General features: G+C 39.6%; 1 protein-coding gene across 2 annotated transcripts in view; it reads left to right on the top strand.

Moving 5' to 3' along the window:
- Positions 1–367: 367 nt before the first annotated feature.
- The window catches only part of LOC311588228 (murinoglobulin-1-like), a 102374-nt gene continuing 84807 nt past the window's right edge, over positions 368–17934 (top strand). For both annotated transcript variants that reach the window (XM_084765707.1, XM_084765708.1), the window contains exons 1-11: positions 368–515; positions 1659–1842; positions 2578–2737; positions 2849–2901; positions 10085–10105; positions 10373–10541; positions 10905–10989; positions 11984–12092; positions 15893–16010; positions 16163–16272; positions 16952–17110. In XM_084765707.1, the coding sequence (XP_084621833.1) occupies positions 430–515; positions 1659–1842; positions 2578–2737; positions 2849–2901; positions 10085–10105; positions 10373–10541; positions 10905–10989; positions 11984–12092; positions 15893–16010; positions 16163–16272; positions 16952–17110 (1254 nt within the window). In that variant the 5' untranslated portion in view covers positions 368–429. The remainder of the gene's footprint in view (positions 516–1658; positions 1843–2577; positions 2738–2848; positions 2902–10084; positions 10106–10372; positions 10542–10904; positions 10990–11983; positions 12093–15892; positions 16011–16162; positions 16273–16951; positions 17111–17934) is intronic.

Here is a 17934-nt window from a genome sequence, read left to right as displayed (position 1 = left end):
TAGATTCTAGGTGAGTAGAAGCAGTGAGTTTATAAATGTCACACGATCCTAGCACAGCCATCTACCAAAAAGATTTCCTGGTCACTAAGACTGAGAAAGTCTGATCTACTGCAGACTAAGCAGATTCTGTACGTGGTATGGGTTTCCATGGCCTTGACCCTTTACCAACACCATCCACCGTCTGGCACCTTTCCTGAGGCTGTTGTAACCTATTGGAGTTGTACCGAGGCCACCACTGAACACAGTGACACTGACAGAGAACTCTTGCAAAAAAAAAAAAAAGTCCACTTTTCTATTTGGACACCTTGGGTGGAACTTCCTCTTTATACAGAGCACTCATAAATAAACTACTGTGGACTGGGTACTCTGGAAACAGTGTTAAGGAAGAGGACACAGAAGCCCTGTCCTCTTGTTCTTTCTTCCTACACCATGTGGAAAAACAGACAGGCTCTGCCATGTTTTATTTCAGTTCTTCTTGCCGTCCTGCCTTCTCCTTCTTCAACCTATGGAGATCTGTAAGTACTACATAGGTCCTCTTCCATAGAGCTGCTGCTCCAATAAAAAAAAAAAACCACTAATTTCCTTTTACAGTCCCTTATTCTGCGAACTTAGCTATTTTTTTTTTGCTTTTTAATTAGCAAATAATTATTGTATATATATTTTCCAACTTTAGTACTACTTGATTCTGTGTAATCTTTTCCTTTCCAGCTCTAAAGCAATCAGTGTTACTACACTGAGGTGTCATGTGATTTAGAATAGCATTCCCCTTAGATACCAGCATTATCTAAAATCCCAGTGATCAGAAACATTCTTACATGTTGAAACTGTTTAACCACTTTCAATTTAACATTTAAGTTATTGGAACTCTGGGTTGGAAATCTGTAGCCTATAGTTTAACCATGGAACAGATAGGATTTCAGGAACATTAGAACTCTGTGTATGTTTGTGTGCTAAAATAACACTCTTGTTAGGATCAAAGACCTTGGATAAACCTTGCTATTTGGTGTCTAAAATATCTACATTATTAGAATTACATTGTTGAGTGACTTTTTTTGTTTTTTTTTGTGATTAGAAAAATATATGTACAGTGGTAAAATCAAAATCAATTTTGGTGATATTTTTGCATAGTGTGATATCACAATGGTGGGTTTGATTTTTTGCTCTCTAGTGCCAGGAAAAGATAGAGAGTAATCTTACAGATAGCCTTTGGCACTTGCTCAAGTGTAACATGGGTAAATTATGCAACTCTGAATTTCACAGTCACATTATAAGTCTTAGGTCAGAGAACACCCAAAAATAAAAACAGGGTACTGAGTTATTTTTCAAGAATTAAAAGTGGTAAAGAAGAACAATCCTGATGCATTTTGAAAAGAATAATTATTCTTCCTATATTATCATTAAAAGAAAATAAAAACCATGTAGCACTGGCTGTTTAGTGAAGGTACTACATGTCATTAAAACATGACTTGGTGAATACCACTGCTGAAGCTGCATTGTTACCACTACAAAATTTAATAACTCTTCTGCCACTCTGCTGTCATGCTATCAGCCTGCCATCTCAGGCAGTAGAGACGTGGATGACAATGATTATTGTGATGAAACTGCACTTGCGCACAATGAAATTTATTCACCGCTGGCATGAACTCCTTCCTTTCCAGGAAGTATATGGTGCTGGTCCCTTTCCAACTCCACATCGAGACCCCTGAGAAAATCTGCCTCCATTTCTTCCATGTGAATGATACGGTGACTGTAAGAGCCTTCCTTCAGTCTAACCAGGGAAGCACAAACCTCTTCAATGGGCTTGTGGTTGACAAGGACATGTTCCACTGTGTTTCCTTCACTGTGAGTACTAGATACCTGTTCCAATTTGTTTTATATGTTTATGTGCCTGTTTGTGTGAATATGGATGTATGACACACATACATATTTCTTAAAAGGATATGAATCTAAAAGCATGTCTGTGACTTCAAGACAATAGAAACTTAGAACATGTACCTGACAAGCAAATAGCAATAGCATAGATTTTCCCAATCCATAATGGGGAGAGACAATTCCCTCAAAAATACTACTACCCAGAGGAAGGAGGGTTTTTGCCAGCTCATAGTGCTTTCTACTGGGGAATTACAAACTTTCAAATAGTTCTCCAGCTAATAAGGACCACATCTCCTATGTGTAATTGATATCCCAAGTAATTTCTAGGTTTCTTCAGGACCTATCTTCAAGACATCATTCTTACCACCCTTAATAAATTATCTCATAATGCCTACCATGACTAATATATTGCTGTTCCCTCTACCTCAGTTTCAGAGTTAGAGCTAATCTTCAATGATCAAGATTATATTTACCCCGAAAAATACTGTGGTTTTGTTGCTTCCATTGAGTCACACATAAAATGTGTGTTTTTTTTATAATCTTTTTCTGACACTTTTTCCCTTCCACATAATACTGAAACAGCAACTAATGGACCCTTCCACCTCCATCTCCTTCCTGTGATGTGGAAGGGGATGAAGTGAAATAGGAAATCTAAGAACTGCATAGAATTAGACAATGAAGGGTCTTGTTTCTTCTCATTCACAGCTCCCTGGGGCTTCCCTTTATGACGGGACTGTGCCACTCTCTGTTAGCATCCAAAGACATAGTCATGAATTAAACACAACGATGATGGTGCTGGTGAAGAACAAAGAAAATGTTGACTTTATCCAGACAGACAAACCGATGTACAAGCCAGGACAGACAGGTATGAAGCTCCATGGTGGGCAAAGAAATTAAGATGCCATACTGAACGTGGCACAGAGAAGGACTAGGTATCTGGACCTCACTAGAACATTCTCCCTCTCTTTTTTCCCAGTCAAATTTCGGGTTATCTCTATGGATAAAAATCTACGCCCCCTGAATACATTGGTGAGTCTTTTACTTGTGAGCATTGGTGGGTTTACCAAGTTGAAGTGTAACTGCAATAATCTCATTTCCAGCCCCTTGCTAAGGTGTGAATTGGTCTTGTTTTCTGTCCTGCTGATGATTATTTTCCTCCTTTGGCAGTGTGCATAGCACCTTCCAGCTCTAAGAAGCTAGTCAGTAGGGATGATTATTCCAGTCAGTACCAGCTTGACTGTAGAATGTGAAAGCCTAAATGGGCATCTAAATCACATCCTCTCCTCCAAAAAAGGCCCAGAGATTACTGTGTCATAAAGGAAGGAAAAACTATAAGACCCCAAGGTGAATCCCATAGGAGACAGAATTAATACAAGGAAACAGTACTCTAAACATAGCATAGCAGCTCCACATATGAACTTACAATTGTGTTAGCATGCACAAGCATGGGAATGTTAAGCCAGGCCAAACCCTAGCATGGAGAGGGGAGATGCACATGAAGGCCCACCTCTGAGGAGCTGGTGTTAGCTGACAGCTACTGGGAGAAAGTCAGTTGTCTTTAAGTATATAGACCCTACTCCTGTGGAAGTCCACATATCCAAGAATATATGGGCAACAAAAATTAGATTTAATGGGAGAGAGAGAGAGAGAGAGAGAGAGAGAGAGAGAGAGAGAGAGAGAGAGGAGAAATCTGGTATGAGTTGTGGTAAACTGTGAATACTATCATAAAACACTATATAAAGTTCTCAAAAATTAGTTAACAATTACAAAAATCATAACCCACTTTTACTTAACTTGTCCTTTAGAAATAACAAATTACACTAGATGCTATCTATTGGAGAGTCTAAAGGTTTATTTATCCCACTAATCTGTTGTGTAATTCTATCAAGTATCTTTTTACTCTTTTCTTCCTTTATACAAAACATCCAGATTGCAGCCTCCCCTCCCTCCACTTCTCCCAGTCTCTCCCCCCTAAAGTACCCCCATTCTCCACATCTTTTTCCCTTCAGAAAAGACCAGCCCACCCAGTGATATCAACTGAACATGGTACAATGAGATGCAATTACACTAGGCCCTTATATCAAGGCTGAACAAGGCAACCTAGTAGGAGGAAAAGGGTCCCAAGAGCAAACAAAAGAGTCCAAGATACACCTACTCCAACTTTTAGAAGTACCTCATAATCCCCAAGCCAAAAAAAAAAAAAAAAAAAAAAAAAAAAAAAAAAAAACCAAAAAACCAAAAACAAAACCCCAAAACACAGCATGTATGCAGAGGGCCACACACAGTCCCCAGCAGCCTCCATTATGGTCGCTTCAGTCTCTGAGGCCCTATGAACCCTGTTTAGTTGATACTGGAGGTCGTGTTCCCCTGGTGCCCTTGACTCCTCTGGTGCCCCCACTTCTGTGGGGTTCACTGAGCTCTGCTTGTTGTTTAACACTGGGTTTCTATATCTGTTCCCATTGGCTGCTGGAGGAAGTCTCTCTGATGATGACTGGGCTAGGTACTAATGCTATGAGGATAGCAGGATATCATTAGAAATAATTTCATTGACCCTTTTTTTCTATCCTATTTTGGTTCTACCCTTGGTCTCTGAGCCATCCAGCTTCTCATTCCTTACTATCCAGGCAATATGCTTCCTCTCATGGCTTGGGCCTCAACATAGACTATTCATTGGTTGGCAACTCCCACAAGCTCTGAGTCACTATTGCCCCAGTACATCTTGTAGGGAGGACAGGTTGTGGGTTGAAGCTTTCGTGGCAGGGTTAGTGTCCCAGTCCCACCAATGGGAGCCTTGCCTGGTTACAGAAGATGGCCAGTTCAGACTTCAAATCCCTCATTGCTAGGAGCCCTCACTAAGGTCATCCTCATAGATTCAAGGAAGTTTCCACTGTACAAGATTTCCACATCACCCCATATATGGCCCTCTATTCCCATTGAATCTCACCATATTCTTTCTCTCTTTTCCTCCCTCCCCTGCCTGACTTCTCCTCTTTCCATACCCTCACTCCATTATTCCATTGGCAAAATCTACTCTGTTTTCTCTCACATGGGCATCCATGCATCCTCCTAAAGCCCTCCATGTTACTTAGCCTCTCTGGGTTGGTAGACTGTAGTGCGATTATCCTTTACTTTATAGCTAATATACACAATGAGTACACATCATGTTTGTTTTCTGAGTCTGAATTTCCTCCCTGGGGTTGACTTATTATAGTTCCACCCTCCATAATATATATACACATGTGTATGGTTCTGTTGGTCAACTCTTAATCACTTTACTTATCTCTATAATCTTATGACACTGTAAAGTTTCCAGTGTAGGTTGTTGTCCTAATTAGGGTTCTAATGCTGTGACAAGACACCATGACCATGGCAACTCTCATATGTACAAAAGTTAAAAAATTAAAGAAAAAACATTTCATTGGGTCTGATTTGCAGTTTCAGAGTGTAGTTCATTATCATTATGTCAAGAAGCATGGTGGGGTGCAGGCAGACATGGTGCTGGAGAAGGAGCTGTGAGTTCTACATCTTGATCTGCCAGCAGCAGGAGACCGTGTGCACACTGGGCTTAGCTTGAGCATAGGAGACCTGAACGCCAACCCCCACAGTCACACACTCTCTCCAACAGGCCCATATCCCCCTTATTAGTGCACTCCCTATGAGCCAAGCATTCAAAGACATGAGTCTATGGGAGGCATTCCTATTAAAACCACCATAGTGTTGACTCACTTCCTTGACTCTCTTCCTAGTACTTTGTGTGTTGCTGTGTATTACATGTTCATTTGTATGCATATGTGTGTGTGTGTGTGTGTGTGTGTGTGTGTACACATGTGTGTGCTAGCCAGAAGACAACCTTTGGATGTGAGTTTTGGGGTGCCATACACCTTGGGCTCTGAGTCAAGAGTCTCTCACTGGCCTGGGGCTTGATGATCAGGCTAGGCTGCCTGGCCAGTGACCCCCAAAAGCTGTCTGTCTCTGCCTTTCCAGCTAAGACTACAGCAGGCACTTGCATCTGCATTTTATGTGGATTTTACACATGAAAACCAAGTCCTTATACTTCAGCATCTAACACATTACCAACTGCCTCTCCCTCCTGTCTTTCACCTCCCAGTTTTGTAATAGTTACAGCACTTTCATTTTTATTTTGGGTAAATTCACTTCCATCAATTAATCCTTTCTTCAAAATTTCATCAACTGATCCTGGATGTTCTATATTGACTTTACTACTAGGTTTCAGCTCTACAATCATCCTTGGAAATTTGACTGAGTTCTTAACAACATATATTGACTTAGAAAGAGTGTGAACCATTTAATAACAAATGTTTCTGTCTAGTACACATAATATCTACCCATTATTTTAGATTTCCTTTTATAGATTTTCTAATTAGAATGTTCTTCTTAGGCCTCTGGATTTCTTAGTTGACTTATTACCCAAACCATAGTTTTCATCAATGAATGGAGTTTATAGAATGTATAATTTGTTGTGTTCATTTTCAATGCAATTAAGATTTTTCTATGTATCCCATTACTTTTTTCCATGTCGATCTTGCTGAATTCCTTAGTCAAAATGACTTTTCAATTCCAATAGCTTTTGAGAGTGGGATATAAAGTGATCTTGCTGCTACTGTGTAGGGTTCATTTTTCTGCCAATTAGAGGTTTAAAGGAAGGAAAAACCTTAAACACATTGAGCAGAGTCAGCCATGGAAGAAAGGCTTTCATTAGAGGTGAGGAAATATACAGAGCAGGTACATGGGAGAGAGGACCCTCTACAGAGGGGGTCTGGGAGTCCTGGACTGGGTGGGGTCTTCAAGGATCTTTGAGAGGTCTTTCTTCCCTAATATACGTTTGATCATTTTCAACAAAGACCAAGACTTTAGGGCAAACTTGTCCTGGCCTTGGCTTTACTCATGTCAGATCAGCTCTCTGTTGATATTATCCCCAGTACTAAGAAGTAGAGCCTTTAGGTCTTTGTGTCAGATCAGGAGTGTGAAGGAGGAGCCAGAATTCCACCATTTTAATTATCTTTTTGTGGCATCTCGTTCTATCTGTCTACCCACCAGGCACTGGTCTAATTTTTTGTTTCTTATTCTGATAGTAACAATCTTACTTCTTCAGTCACAGTTCTTTGCTGCCCATATAGGCCAGGGCCTCCAGGAAGATATCAAAAGATAGTGTATGTAGGACTTTTGTAAAAATTTCTTAGTTCACAAATATGCTTACTTTGCAGTGTCAATTGACTTTTTAAAGACATGATTTCACCATGTAAATCTTGCTGTCCTGGAAGTCTCTATGTAGACCAATAAGGCGTTGAAATCATAGAGGTCCACCTGCCTCTGCCTCCTGGTTTCTGGTAATATAACATGTGCCACTTGTAGGCCCAATTCTCTTATCAATTTTATTTTATAATGAACTTAATAAATGAGCCTACCTCCCTAACATTCAGACTAACCCAAACAATCAAAAAAGAATATTAAATAACACTACAATGAAATCTTAAGGGTATGAGTCCCTGGCATAGTCAGCAGGGGTTCAGCAGACCAGCAATTTCACCAAAGTTGCTACTGGAACCAGGAACAGCAGCTGGAACCTCAAGCCTTAGCAGGAGTCCAAAGCCTTGAAACTTTCCCTGGAGCAGTTCTCTTTAGGAGCCTCTTGAAGTGCAGCCGAAAACCGAGTCCCAACCAAAAAACCTCCTCTCCTCTTTTGGGCTCATTTATGTATGTATGTATGTATATATATATATCCTCTCAGTCTGTTCAAGGGTGTTTTTCACCAAGCTCCCCCAGGAAGTATTTCAACTTCTCTGTGGGAAAACATCCTGCTTTCTCAGATCTAAGTGGTATATATCTGGCCCTGTATGTTGGCCCTCACTTCGGATCAAAATAGAGGAGGGTTTATCTAACCTTCAGCCACCACCATGTGTACCTGGATCAAGTACTTAAGCAATGTTTTTAATGTCTGTTCAACCAACAAGTACCTCCTTTTTTGTTTTTGTTGTTGTTGTTGTTGTTTTTTTGTTCATCCTGGTCTATAAAATTCAAACTGCAGTTTGCACTGTCTCCTTCTCCTCCTCCTCCTCCTCTTCCTCCTCCTCCTCCTCCTCCTTCTTCTTCTTCTACTACTTCTTCTATAACTAAAGGTGAGAGTGAGACCAGGAAAGAGAAGAAGGCATTGGTCTTAAGTGCCAAATTGTTCAGAAGGTCAAGAAATAAGACACACAAAGAGATCAGCAGAAAACGGAGAGTCACTAGTGTCTTGGGATCAGGTCACACTAAAATGAGTGTCTTAGCATAGGTTTTTAAATTGGTTTATAAAGCAGTAGGTTTCCACATGGCTTTTTCATAGATCCTTAGTTTTCATTGTCTCTCTCACATTCCCCTCCCATCTCTCCCATCCCACACACTGATCCCTGCTTAAACTTTCTGCCCCTCAAAGTGCACCTGTGCTTTGATTACATCTATGTCACTCCATGTCCCCTGCCTTGAGGGATTTCCCACCCCATTGGCCTACTTCTAGCTTCCATGCTCTCTCAGGTACTCCAGGTTAAACATGTAACTATAAATATTCAGAGTGAGTAACCACATATGAGAAAGAACATACATCAATTATCGTTCTGAGCCTGGCTCACCATTGTATGTTTTTCAAGTTTTATCCATTTGCCCAAAAATTTTGTGATTTCATTTTTTATAGTTGAATAAAACTTTATGGCGTACATGTGTACCACATTTTCATCAGGCATTTTCATGACTCATCTTTCTATACTTTCAGAAACGAGTTCTACATCACTAAAACTTCCTTAGCACAGTCATTGTTTGCTCCATTATCAACTACTAGAAACCGCTGCCTTTTGTTCTTTTTTTGGTTTTGTTTGCTTGTTTTTGATGCATGGTTTCTCCATATATCCTGGCTGTCTTGGACTAGCTTTGTAGACCAGGCTGGCCTAGAAGTCACAGAGACCCACCTGCCTTTGCCTCCTTGAGTGCTAGGATTACAAGTGTGAACCATTGTGCTCTGCAATAGCTTTCTTCTTCTTCTTCTTCTTCTTCTTCTTCTTCTTCTTCTTCTTCTTCTTCTTCTTCTTCTCCTCCTCCTCCTCCTCCTCCTCCTCCTCCTCCTCCTCCTCCTCCTCCTCCTGCTCCTCCTTCTTTTCCAGACAAAGTTTCTCTGTATGTCCTTTGATGTCCTGGACTTGCTTTGTAGACCAGACTGGCCTCAACCTCACTGAGATCCACCTGCCTCTGCTTTTCTGAGTGCTGGGATTACAGGCTGCACGACCACATGCTGCTATGGCTGTCTTCTTTAAGCTTATGCTCACCTAAAATAAGTTTGCCTCTTCAGACACCTCAGTTACTACAGAACCTTAAATGAATTTGGATCTGTCTGACTTTACTGTATAGACATCAACTAACCAACCAGAAACATGTCGCCTGCAAAATCCCTGAACATATAGTTCTTGCTTTAGTTAGCAGCAATTCTCCTCAGATGCAAGAGCAGCTATTCAGCCCTTTTCTTCTTGGTATTTCTCAGACAGGAGTCAGGCAAGAGTTTGTTCTGTTGAACTGTGTTCAGGAGGTGTATATTGGCTACACATGCTAATCCCTTTGTAGCTCAATAGACAAGAAATGGGAAGCCAGTACCTTGCCCAGGCCACCCCAAGTTATACATTGTGAATGGATATATTTTAAATGAATAGCCCTATTTCACACTACAAATATTCCTGATCTGAACAGTAAAATTCTGTAATCTCCAAGCTGTGAAAGATTAGGGTGTGTCTCAAGGCAAATCAGAGAAATTATACTGATAATGTTCAACAGTTCCATTTCTCAACAGAGAGTTTAATGTGACTTGAATATTCTAGAACATACACTTAAAATGTCTCCATGGTACTTAGTTGGCTTGCAATTGACTTAGTTACTGGATATTAAGTTTACCAAATTCTGGCTGAAACTCCTGTCATGAAGCCCATTGTATAAATCTATTGAATTTGTTCTGTCTGTGAAATATCTAATCCCATGGTTCTCAACCTTCCTAATGTTGTGATTATTTAATATAATTCCTCATGTTGTGGTGGACCCCAACCATAAAATTCTTTTTATTGCTACTTCATAACTGTAATTATGCTATGAATCATAACATAATTATTTTTGCAGACAGGTTTATCAAAGGGGTCATGACCCCTGTTTTAAACTAAAATTGCTTTTCCTTTCGTTTCAGTTTCCTCTGGCTTACATTGAGGTAAGAAACTTAAATGTTTCATATTCAGAGAGAAGTCAATCTGCTGGAAGTAACTTGATGTTGGAATGTTGTAGAACTAGTATAGGTCAGCAACCTTCTGCCATTCAAGACAACTGGTTTGTTATATCCCATGTTACCTTTATTTTTCCTTTCTCCAAAAGAATATTATCAAGCTCCCGAATGCTTCCATCATGAGCCCATTGCCACCATGAGATGTGTTATATTTAGTGCTTTAGTGACTAAGACAATTTACAACCTGGTTCACAGGATCCAAAGATGAACCGAATTATGCAGTGGCAGAATATCAACACAGAGAACGGGTTCAAGCAACTGTCTTTCAGGCTGTCATCAGAGCCCATCCAGGGCTCCTACAAGATAGTGATACTAAACCAATCAGGAGAGAAGAAACAGCACCCCTTCACTGTGGAGGAATTTGGTATGGATCAGGAAGACTGGCAAGGGAAAGCTGATGCCATGAGTTTCCAGTTACCATGGGACGAGTGCTTTTGAACAAATTGAGTTTCAAATATTTAAGGCTGGATTTCATCTAACTCTAGCAACATGGAGCTTCTAGAAAGTTCTGGGATTCTCAGAAGCAAATACTTGGGTTTTCTTATTTAAGTAGATATCTCTGTGATGTGCAAGAACTGACATAATCTGTAACCACTCAACATTCTAACTTTAGTGGAGGAGAGGGGTTACCTTCATAATGTGAAATCACCATTTCTGGGCAGAGACTTGTCATTTAGGCAACTAGGAAAGTCATTTCCCCCTGAATTTCTCCTCTCTCTCCCAATAGTGCTTCCCAAATTTGAAGTTCGAGTCAAGGTCCCAAAGGCCATCCCTATAAACGGTGAAAAACTGAATGTGACTGTGTGTGGAATGTGAGTTACTTGTTTTTTGTTCTTCTATCCTTAAGAATGTACTTGGACCTAGAAAACACCCAGGAAATGCCTCATTGTAGACCATGTATAAATGCAAAGGCCCTTCCCTACCCTCCTAGAATGTCCCCCTCTGTGCTTGTCTCTCCTTCTTCTCCCCCCTACTGCTCTGAGTCTATTCCTGCTCACTTGCATATGTTGCTGATGTTAATCCTGATGACACCAATGATAAGATCAATTGTTTGAGGTAGTAAACAGTCCCTGTCTTTGGAGACATGAAGGTGCCTAATAAGTTCCACTGACCCATGTAAAGAGAATCCAAGCATTGGATTATGGCGTCTTGCTGACCTATTATGGGTTGACAGAAAGAGCAGAGAAACAAGAGCTCCCAATCTGATTCCAACTCCAGCTGCTACTGCCCAAGTTTAACTGATAAACAGCATGGCTTTTCTATGTGCATTTCTGTACCTGATAATTAAGGATCTTGTAGTACATGAAGTAAAATTGCCATGTAAGCCTGGAGTCAGCATAAGTCAAACTACACTAGAGAAATTTGCAAATGTGTCCAAATCAAACAGAAGAGACACACTTAGTTTACTTTGCTTGTCATTAAAAAAAAATAAACATGCTTAAAAACAAACATGGCAAGAAAGAAGAGAAAAGGTTGAGGAGCTGCATAAAACAGCTCTGAGTCATTCTCCCATGCTCCCCATTCGTCTCAGCTGAATAGAAGCACCCTCACTGACTAGCCGAGGGTCGTGATTTAGTTGCCAATTTTTTCCCAACCACAAAGGTGATAAATGCCTGTCTCCCATAGCACGGCTAAATCCTTAATATATATTTCTAAAGTATCAGGTGGTAATGGCCATATGTGTTGTCACTATGACCCTAGACACAGTCAATCTGTTACAAGTTGTTAGTAAGGACTATGCGTGGGAAGACAGTGGGTCTCTGCTTTACAAAGACCCCTGGTCTGTGTGAACTTATGTTCTGACAGATATACCTATGGGAAGCCTGTCCCAGGACATGTAAACATAAGCATATGCCATAAATGTCAGCGCTTCAACTTCATGGAAGACTGTGGATGCAAAAAAGTCAATTACCAGGTAAGCAACCTGTTGAAAGGCCTGTTTTTTAATACCCAGAGTTAACTATCACAGAATGCAGACAGCAAGCGGAGAGGAAATGTGTTCTCAGATATTGAAAGAGAATGTTCTGGAACCTCAGGTTGTAGTTTAGTAATGAAACACTAGGCAGGCATATGTGTAATCCCTAGGACCCCGTCACTAACAAAATGGATAGTCCTGGGGCCTACTAGTATTAAAAGGATGTTTCAACAACTTTACTTGGCCACCACATTTATTTTTTGTATATTGTCATTGTACAAAATAGTAGGATTATGGTATATTCACATGTGAGTTATCATGTATTTTAACCATATTCCCTTGTCCCATTGCCATCTCTGCTGTCTTGTGTCCTTGCTCCTATGTGTCCTTCTCCTCTTCCTATATAGCCTCCACTACTTTCATGCCTTACAGACTATTCTTTGGAAGTATATTTTAATTAGCACATATAAAATGTAAGTATATTACACATGAAACCATAGGCTTCTTTACAGTATATTCAATCACGTGTATTACATACTTGATTACTTCCTTCATTACCTACCCTATTCTCCCCACTCCTCCTCCTGCCAGACCCCTCCTGTTCCCAAATGGAACAACTTCTATTTTGTTGTCTTTCTTGTTTTGTTTTGTTTTATGCTCACATAAGACAGAAGACATGCACTGTTGTGTTCCTGAGTCTGGTACACCTTGTGAAGGGTGATAAGCTCCATGCCCATACTGTTCTTCCCTACCATTTTGATTATCCACTCATCTGTTGATGGGCTCACTTGTATTTGAACCCCATAAATGACAAGTGTGTATATGAAAGCATTTTGGTATGCTGATAAAGCTTCCTTTTATGTATTCCTGAGAGCTGCTTATGTGGTCCTTTGGCATTTCATTTTCTGAGGTGCTTCTACACCAGGTTGTAGTTCACCCACAACATATGAAGTGTGCAGGGTGTGAGGTCCTCTCCTCCCAGGCAAGTGTTAAGGAATCCCGGAATGTTGAACATGTGGGGTTGTCTCCTCAATGGAAGAGATGTATACCTGTTTCCACCCAAAAAGCTGGGAATAGATATAGTTAGTGACCTGATGACCTGTGTCTGTAGGGTCAGGCCACACCTGAGTCTATCCCAGACTCATCCTTTCTAGATCTTTCTCTGGAGCATTTTTTGTCAGCCAATAAAACCCTCCCTTATGGGAGATGTCACTTGTACTTTACAACAGTTTGGGTAACCTCTGTGCTATCTGTAGAGCCAGACCACTCCTGACTCCCACAGACTTTTATGTTTATCTCAATCATTCTCAGCAGCTATTGATTACCTGTAGCTCTTGATCTAGGACTGGGGCTTTGTGGAATTTCCCCATTTCCCCACACTGGCAGGTTAACTGGTTTTTACCACTCTCTAAGTCTTGTTCAGGCAACCACATTGCTGATAATTGTATGGGTGTCTTTTTCCTGTCGTGTCTGAAAGGCTCTGTTTTTGCTACAGGCGTTGTGGTCTTTTATAGTCTTTCTGATCCTTGTTTCATGGTTCTCCCGGATCCTTTGATGTAGGAGTTATGTTGAAGATGTAGCTCTTGCAGTTGGGTTCCCCTACCCCTCTCTCTCTCTCTCTCTGTGGTTGTGTCTCTCCCTCTCTCCTCCTCTTTCTCCTTCCCTTCCTCCCTCCCTCCCTCCCTCCCCCCTCTCTTGGTTAATTGTGCCAAAGGTCTCTTGATCTTATGTTCTTAAATAACCATCTCTTAGACTCATTGGTTCTTTGTAGTCTTTATTACTGTTTCTAATTTTTGCTCTGTTTTTTAAATTCCTTCCTATCTGCTAATGTTCAGTGTGGTTTGATCTTTCTTTTTTTACAAATGCTTGATTTGTATCATTAAGTCATTTATTTGTGTTATTTCTTTTCTTTTTATCAGCACTCAGAACTATAAATGTTCCTCTTGGGACAGCTTTGAATGTGATTCAGAGGTTTTGTTGTATTATGTTTTCATTTGTATTTAACTACAGTATTTTAAAATTTTTTCTTGAGTTCTTCTCTGATTAGTTGTTTATTCAGCAGTGTGTTGTTTAATTTCTATGAATTTATGTAATTTCAAGAAATTATTTTGCTGTTGATTTTAAACTTTATTGTATTGTGGTCAGATAGGGCACCCTAGATTATTTCAAATTTTCTGTATTTGTTCAATTTTGCTTTGTATCTCACTAACTGGTCTATTTTAGAGAAACTTCCAATCACTGCTTCAAAGAATAAATAGTTGTTGGTGTTTAGGGGGTATTTTATAGATATCTGTTAGGTCCATCTTATATATAATGTCATTCAATACTGGTGATTCTGTATTTAGTTTTTGTACAGATTCCCTATTGGAGAAATTAGGGCCCAGAAACCAGCTATAATTATTGAGTTTTATCTGTGTTCTTGAAGTCCAGTGACATGCTTTTTTTTTTATTATGAAAAATGTGTGTTGTAGAGTTTGGTTCATATATGTTTACAACTGAAGTGTCTTCTCAGTTAATTGTTCCCTTGATCAGAATAAAGTGCTCCTTCTTGTCTCTTCTGATTAATATTCGTTTGTAATCAATTTTGTCAGATATTAGAATAGCAATGCCTTGTTGCTTTTTGGTCATTTGCTTCGAATATTGGTTTTCATCCTTTTAATCTAAGGTGTTATCTATCTTTGAAGATAAAATGTTTCTTGTAAACAACAAAAAGACTGACTTTGTCTCTTAACACTTTCAAATGTCCTATATTTTTGATTGGAGAGATGAAGGCATTAATATTCAATGTTAGCATTGAAAGATGTATGTTGAGCTCTCATTTTGTTGTTGTTTTTGGTTCTTGTGTTTAATCCTATTTTATGTTTTAGTAATTGTAGCTTCATACTCTTTTTAAATGTAGCCTCTTAGCTATGCTTGTTGTCCTCTTCAGTCCAAAGTATCGTTTATAGTATTCTCTCTGGGGCTGATCTGGTAGACATGAATTCTTTTACCTGTTTATAGCCTTGAGGTCTTGTCAGTTTTAAGAACTTTTTGAGCCTTGTGAGTTGTTTATATTCTAAACTGTATAAGTCCTGAATATGTCCTGAGTCGTAGTGAGACTCTTTCCATGTGGTATATTTAATTCAGGTAAAATCTCTATACAACACTTTGAAAATTATTTTTTGCCCAGACGATCAATCAATGAGTGTGCAGTATTAAAACTCACATTATTATTCCATCTAGACCTATCTGTTTTTTTGCTTCACAGTGTTTCTTTTATGAAGTTGTATGTATTAACAAATTTACTCAGTATTCTTTTCATTGTTTATTCGTTTCCCTAAAACGTAGGACTTTTTTTATTTCTTGTAACTGATTTTGGACTGGTCTATTTTATCAAATATTAGAATTGATACTCTTGCCTCTTCTGAGCTTGAGTTTTTTAAATCTCTCTCTTTCTATCCTTTCACATGTGTGTGTGTTGTTGTTTAATCTAACTAGCTGGCCTGTGCTTCTTATAAAAGAGTTAAAATCATGTATATTTAGGGTTATCGTTTGTAATCATTTGCATATTCCTATGATTTTATTGGGTGTTCCAATATTAATTATCTAAGTATCTTGGCAATATAAGATACTAATACTGACACTAATAACAAATTTTAACTAAAGAAACTAATGATATAAGCTGAGTCCCATGTTTATAATTAGGTCACTATGCTGTATAGCACTGGAGTGTTTAGCAAAGAAGTCTTCACATGTGGGTTTGAGTTGAGCATCGATCTGACCAGTGCATCATATCACCCTGTTTTTATCTTGCATATCAGCTAGACAACACAGGCTGCATCACACAAGAAGAAAACATTAGTATGTTCCAACTAAAGGAAAGATATATTCGAGCCCAGAATTTTCATGTCAATGCAAAGGTTATTGAAGAAGGGACAGGTACGTGAGTAACCTGAAAATATGGAAAATGAAATTGTAAAAAATGACTCCTGTTCACATCAAGATGGTGGTGTAAAGGATGTAGAAATGGGGTGTAGAATGTAAGCAGTTATCTAACTGGCTTTCAATGTTTTTGCTAATTTCTTTTTCAGGATTGGAGTTCAGTGGATCTGGAACAACGAAAATTGAAAAAACCATAACCAAACTCATATTTGTGAAACCAGAGTCACACTTTAGACGTGGGATTCCCTTTCTTGTGAAAGTAAAGTACTCTTCGGTTCATAGATGCTCTCGTGCTGTACGGTGATTCCTCACCCTGGGCCATTCTGCTCAATGTTAACCTTGCCTGATGTCGTTGGTTGCCAAAGCAGAAGTGTAGCTTATTGGTAGAGCTTGTTCTTCACATGCTTGCGTGCATAACTTCTATTCCTAGAACTAAACTCAAGACTTAGAAAGGCCATCAAGAATCATGAATCTAAAACATAAGTAGCATATTTTCATTTATAACTACTGTACTTGAAAACCATAAACCCCAAAGTGTCGCTGTGTTTCAATGATAAAGCAACATGTGCAACATATTTATAATAAAACCATGCTCTCTATTAGCCTCAGGGCCCCAACAAGTATCTTGTGATAATTCAGAGCACCTGCTTCCCTTAGTTCACACTGACCCTGTCAATAGTTTCTTATGAATAACAGGTAAGTATGAAGCATCTATAAAGAGTTAAGAATATGATACTTTGGGCCTCTGTGCTTTCACAGCACAACCAGTTCTAATGGTGTAGACATGAAAGTGTTAGGTTTTGGTAAGACACTTTTTGCATGCTGAAGTAGTTGGTGTATTTTTTGATCTTTACGGACTACTGAGACAGGTTTTTCCTCTTATGATTTGTGCAGTAATACCATACCTATATTATGCTTTTCTTCCTTGTTCAATTTAGGTCCGCCTCGAGGATCTCCAGGGCGCTCCTATTCCAAACGAGCAAGTCTTCTTCAAAGTACAATCTGGCTACTCCCATGCTACCACCACTGACCATCATGGCCTGGCAGAGTTCTCCATCGACACCACCGGCATTGAGGGTGATTCCCTCAATATCAAAGTAAGTAAGAAATGAGGGCATAGGGCACAAGGTGAGGCTTTGTAACAGCTTGAACTCAATAATGTGTAGCTTAATAAAAAGAAATATTCCAGGCCAAATTTTCTTTTTTTAAAATTTTATTAATTTATTCAGATTACAACTCAATTGCCATCCCATCACTTGTATCCTCGTATTCCTCCCTTCCTCCTGCTTTCAACCAATTCCCCTCCCTTAGGCCTATGATCGAGGGGGACCTCTTACCCCACTATATGGTCATTGGCTATCAAGTCTTATCTTGGTATCCTGCTTATGCATTCCTTGAGTGCCACCAGGCCTCCCAACCAAGTGGAGGTAGTCAAATATGGAGCCCCAGAGTTCATGTCAAAGTCAGTCCCTGCTCTCCACATAGCTGTGGAGAATGTCCTGTCCATTGGGTAGATCAGAGTAGCGGTTTGATATTTACTATTGTATTGTCCTTGGTGAGTTCAGTAGTTTGAGCAGAACCCCCCTGGACCTCGATCCACCCATCATGATGTTCTTCTTTAGGTTTCTAGGACCGTCTGTGTCCTTCTATTTCTCCATCTCCTATATTTCTCTTACCTAGAGTCCCAGTAGGATGTCCTCACATCTTTCCCAATCTCCTGGTAAGTGAAGATTTTCATGGGACATGCCTTTTGGGCTAGTGCCCAATTATAAGTGTGTATATACCATGTAAATCTTTCTGCTTCTGGGTTAACTCACTCAGTGAGAGCATCTCTAGTCCCATCCATTTGACCACAAATTTCAGGATTTCCTTATTTTTAGTAGCTGAGTAGTATTCCATACTGTCAATGTACCAGAGTTTC

The sequence above is a fragment of the Acomys minous genome (assembly GCF_964271855.1).
Source record: "Acomys minous genome assembly, chromosome: 17".
Taxonomy (NCBI): domain Eukaryota; kingdom Metazoa; phylum Chordata; class Mammalia; order Rodentia; family Muridae; genus Acomys; species Acomys minous.
This window is presented reverse-complemented; position numbering and strand designations above follow the sequence as displayed.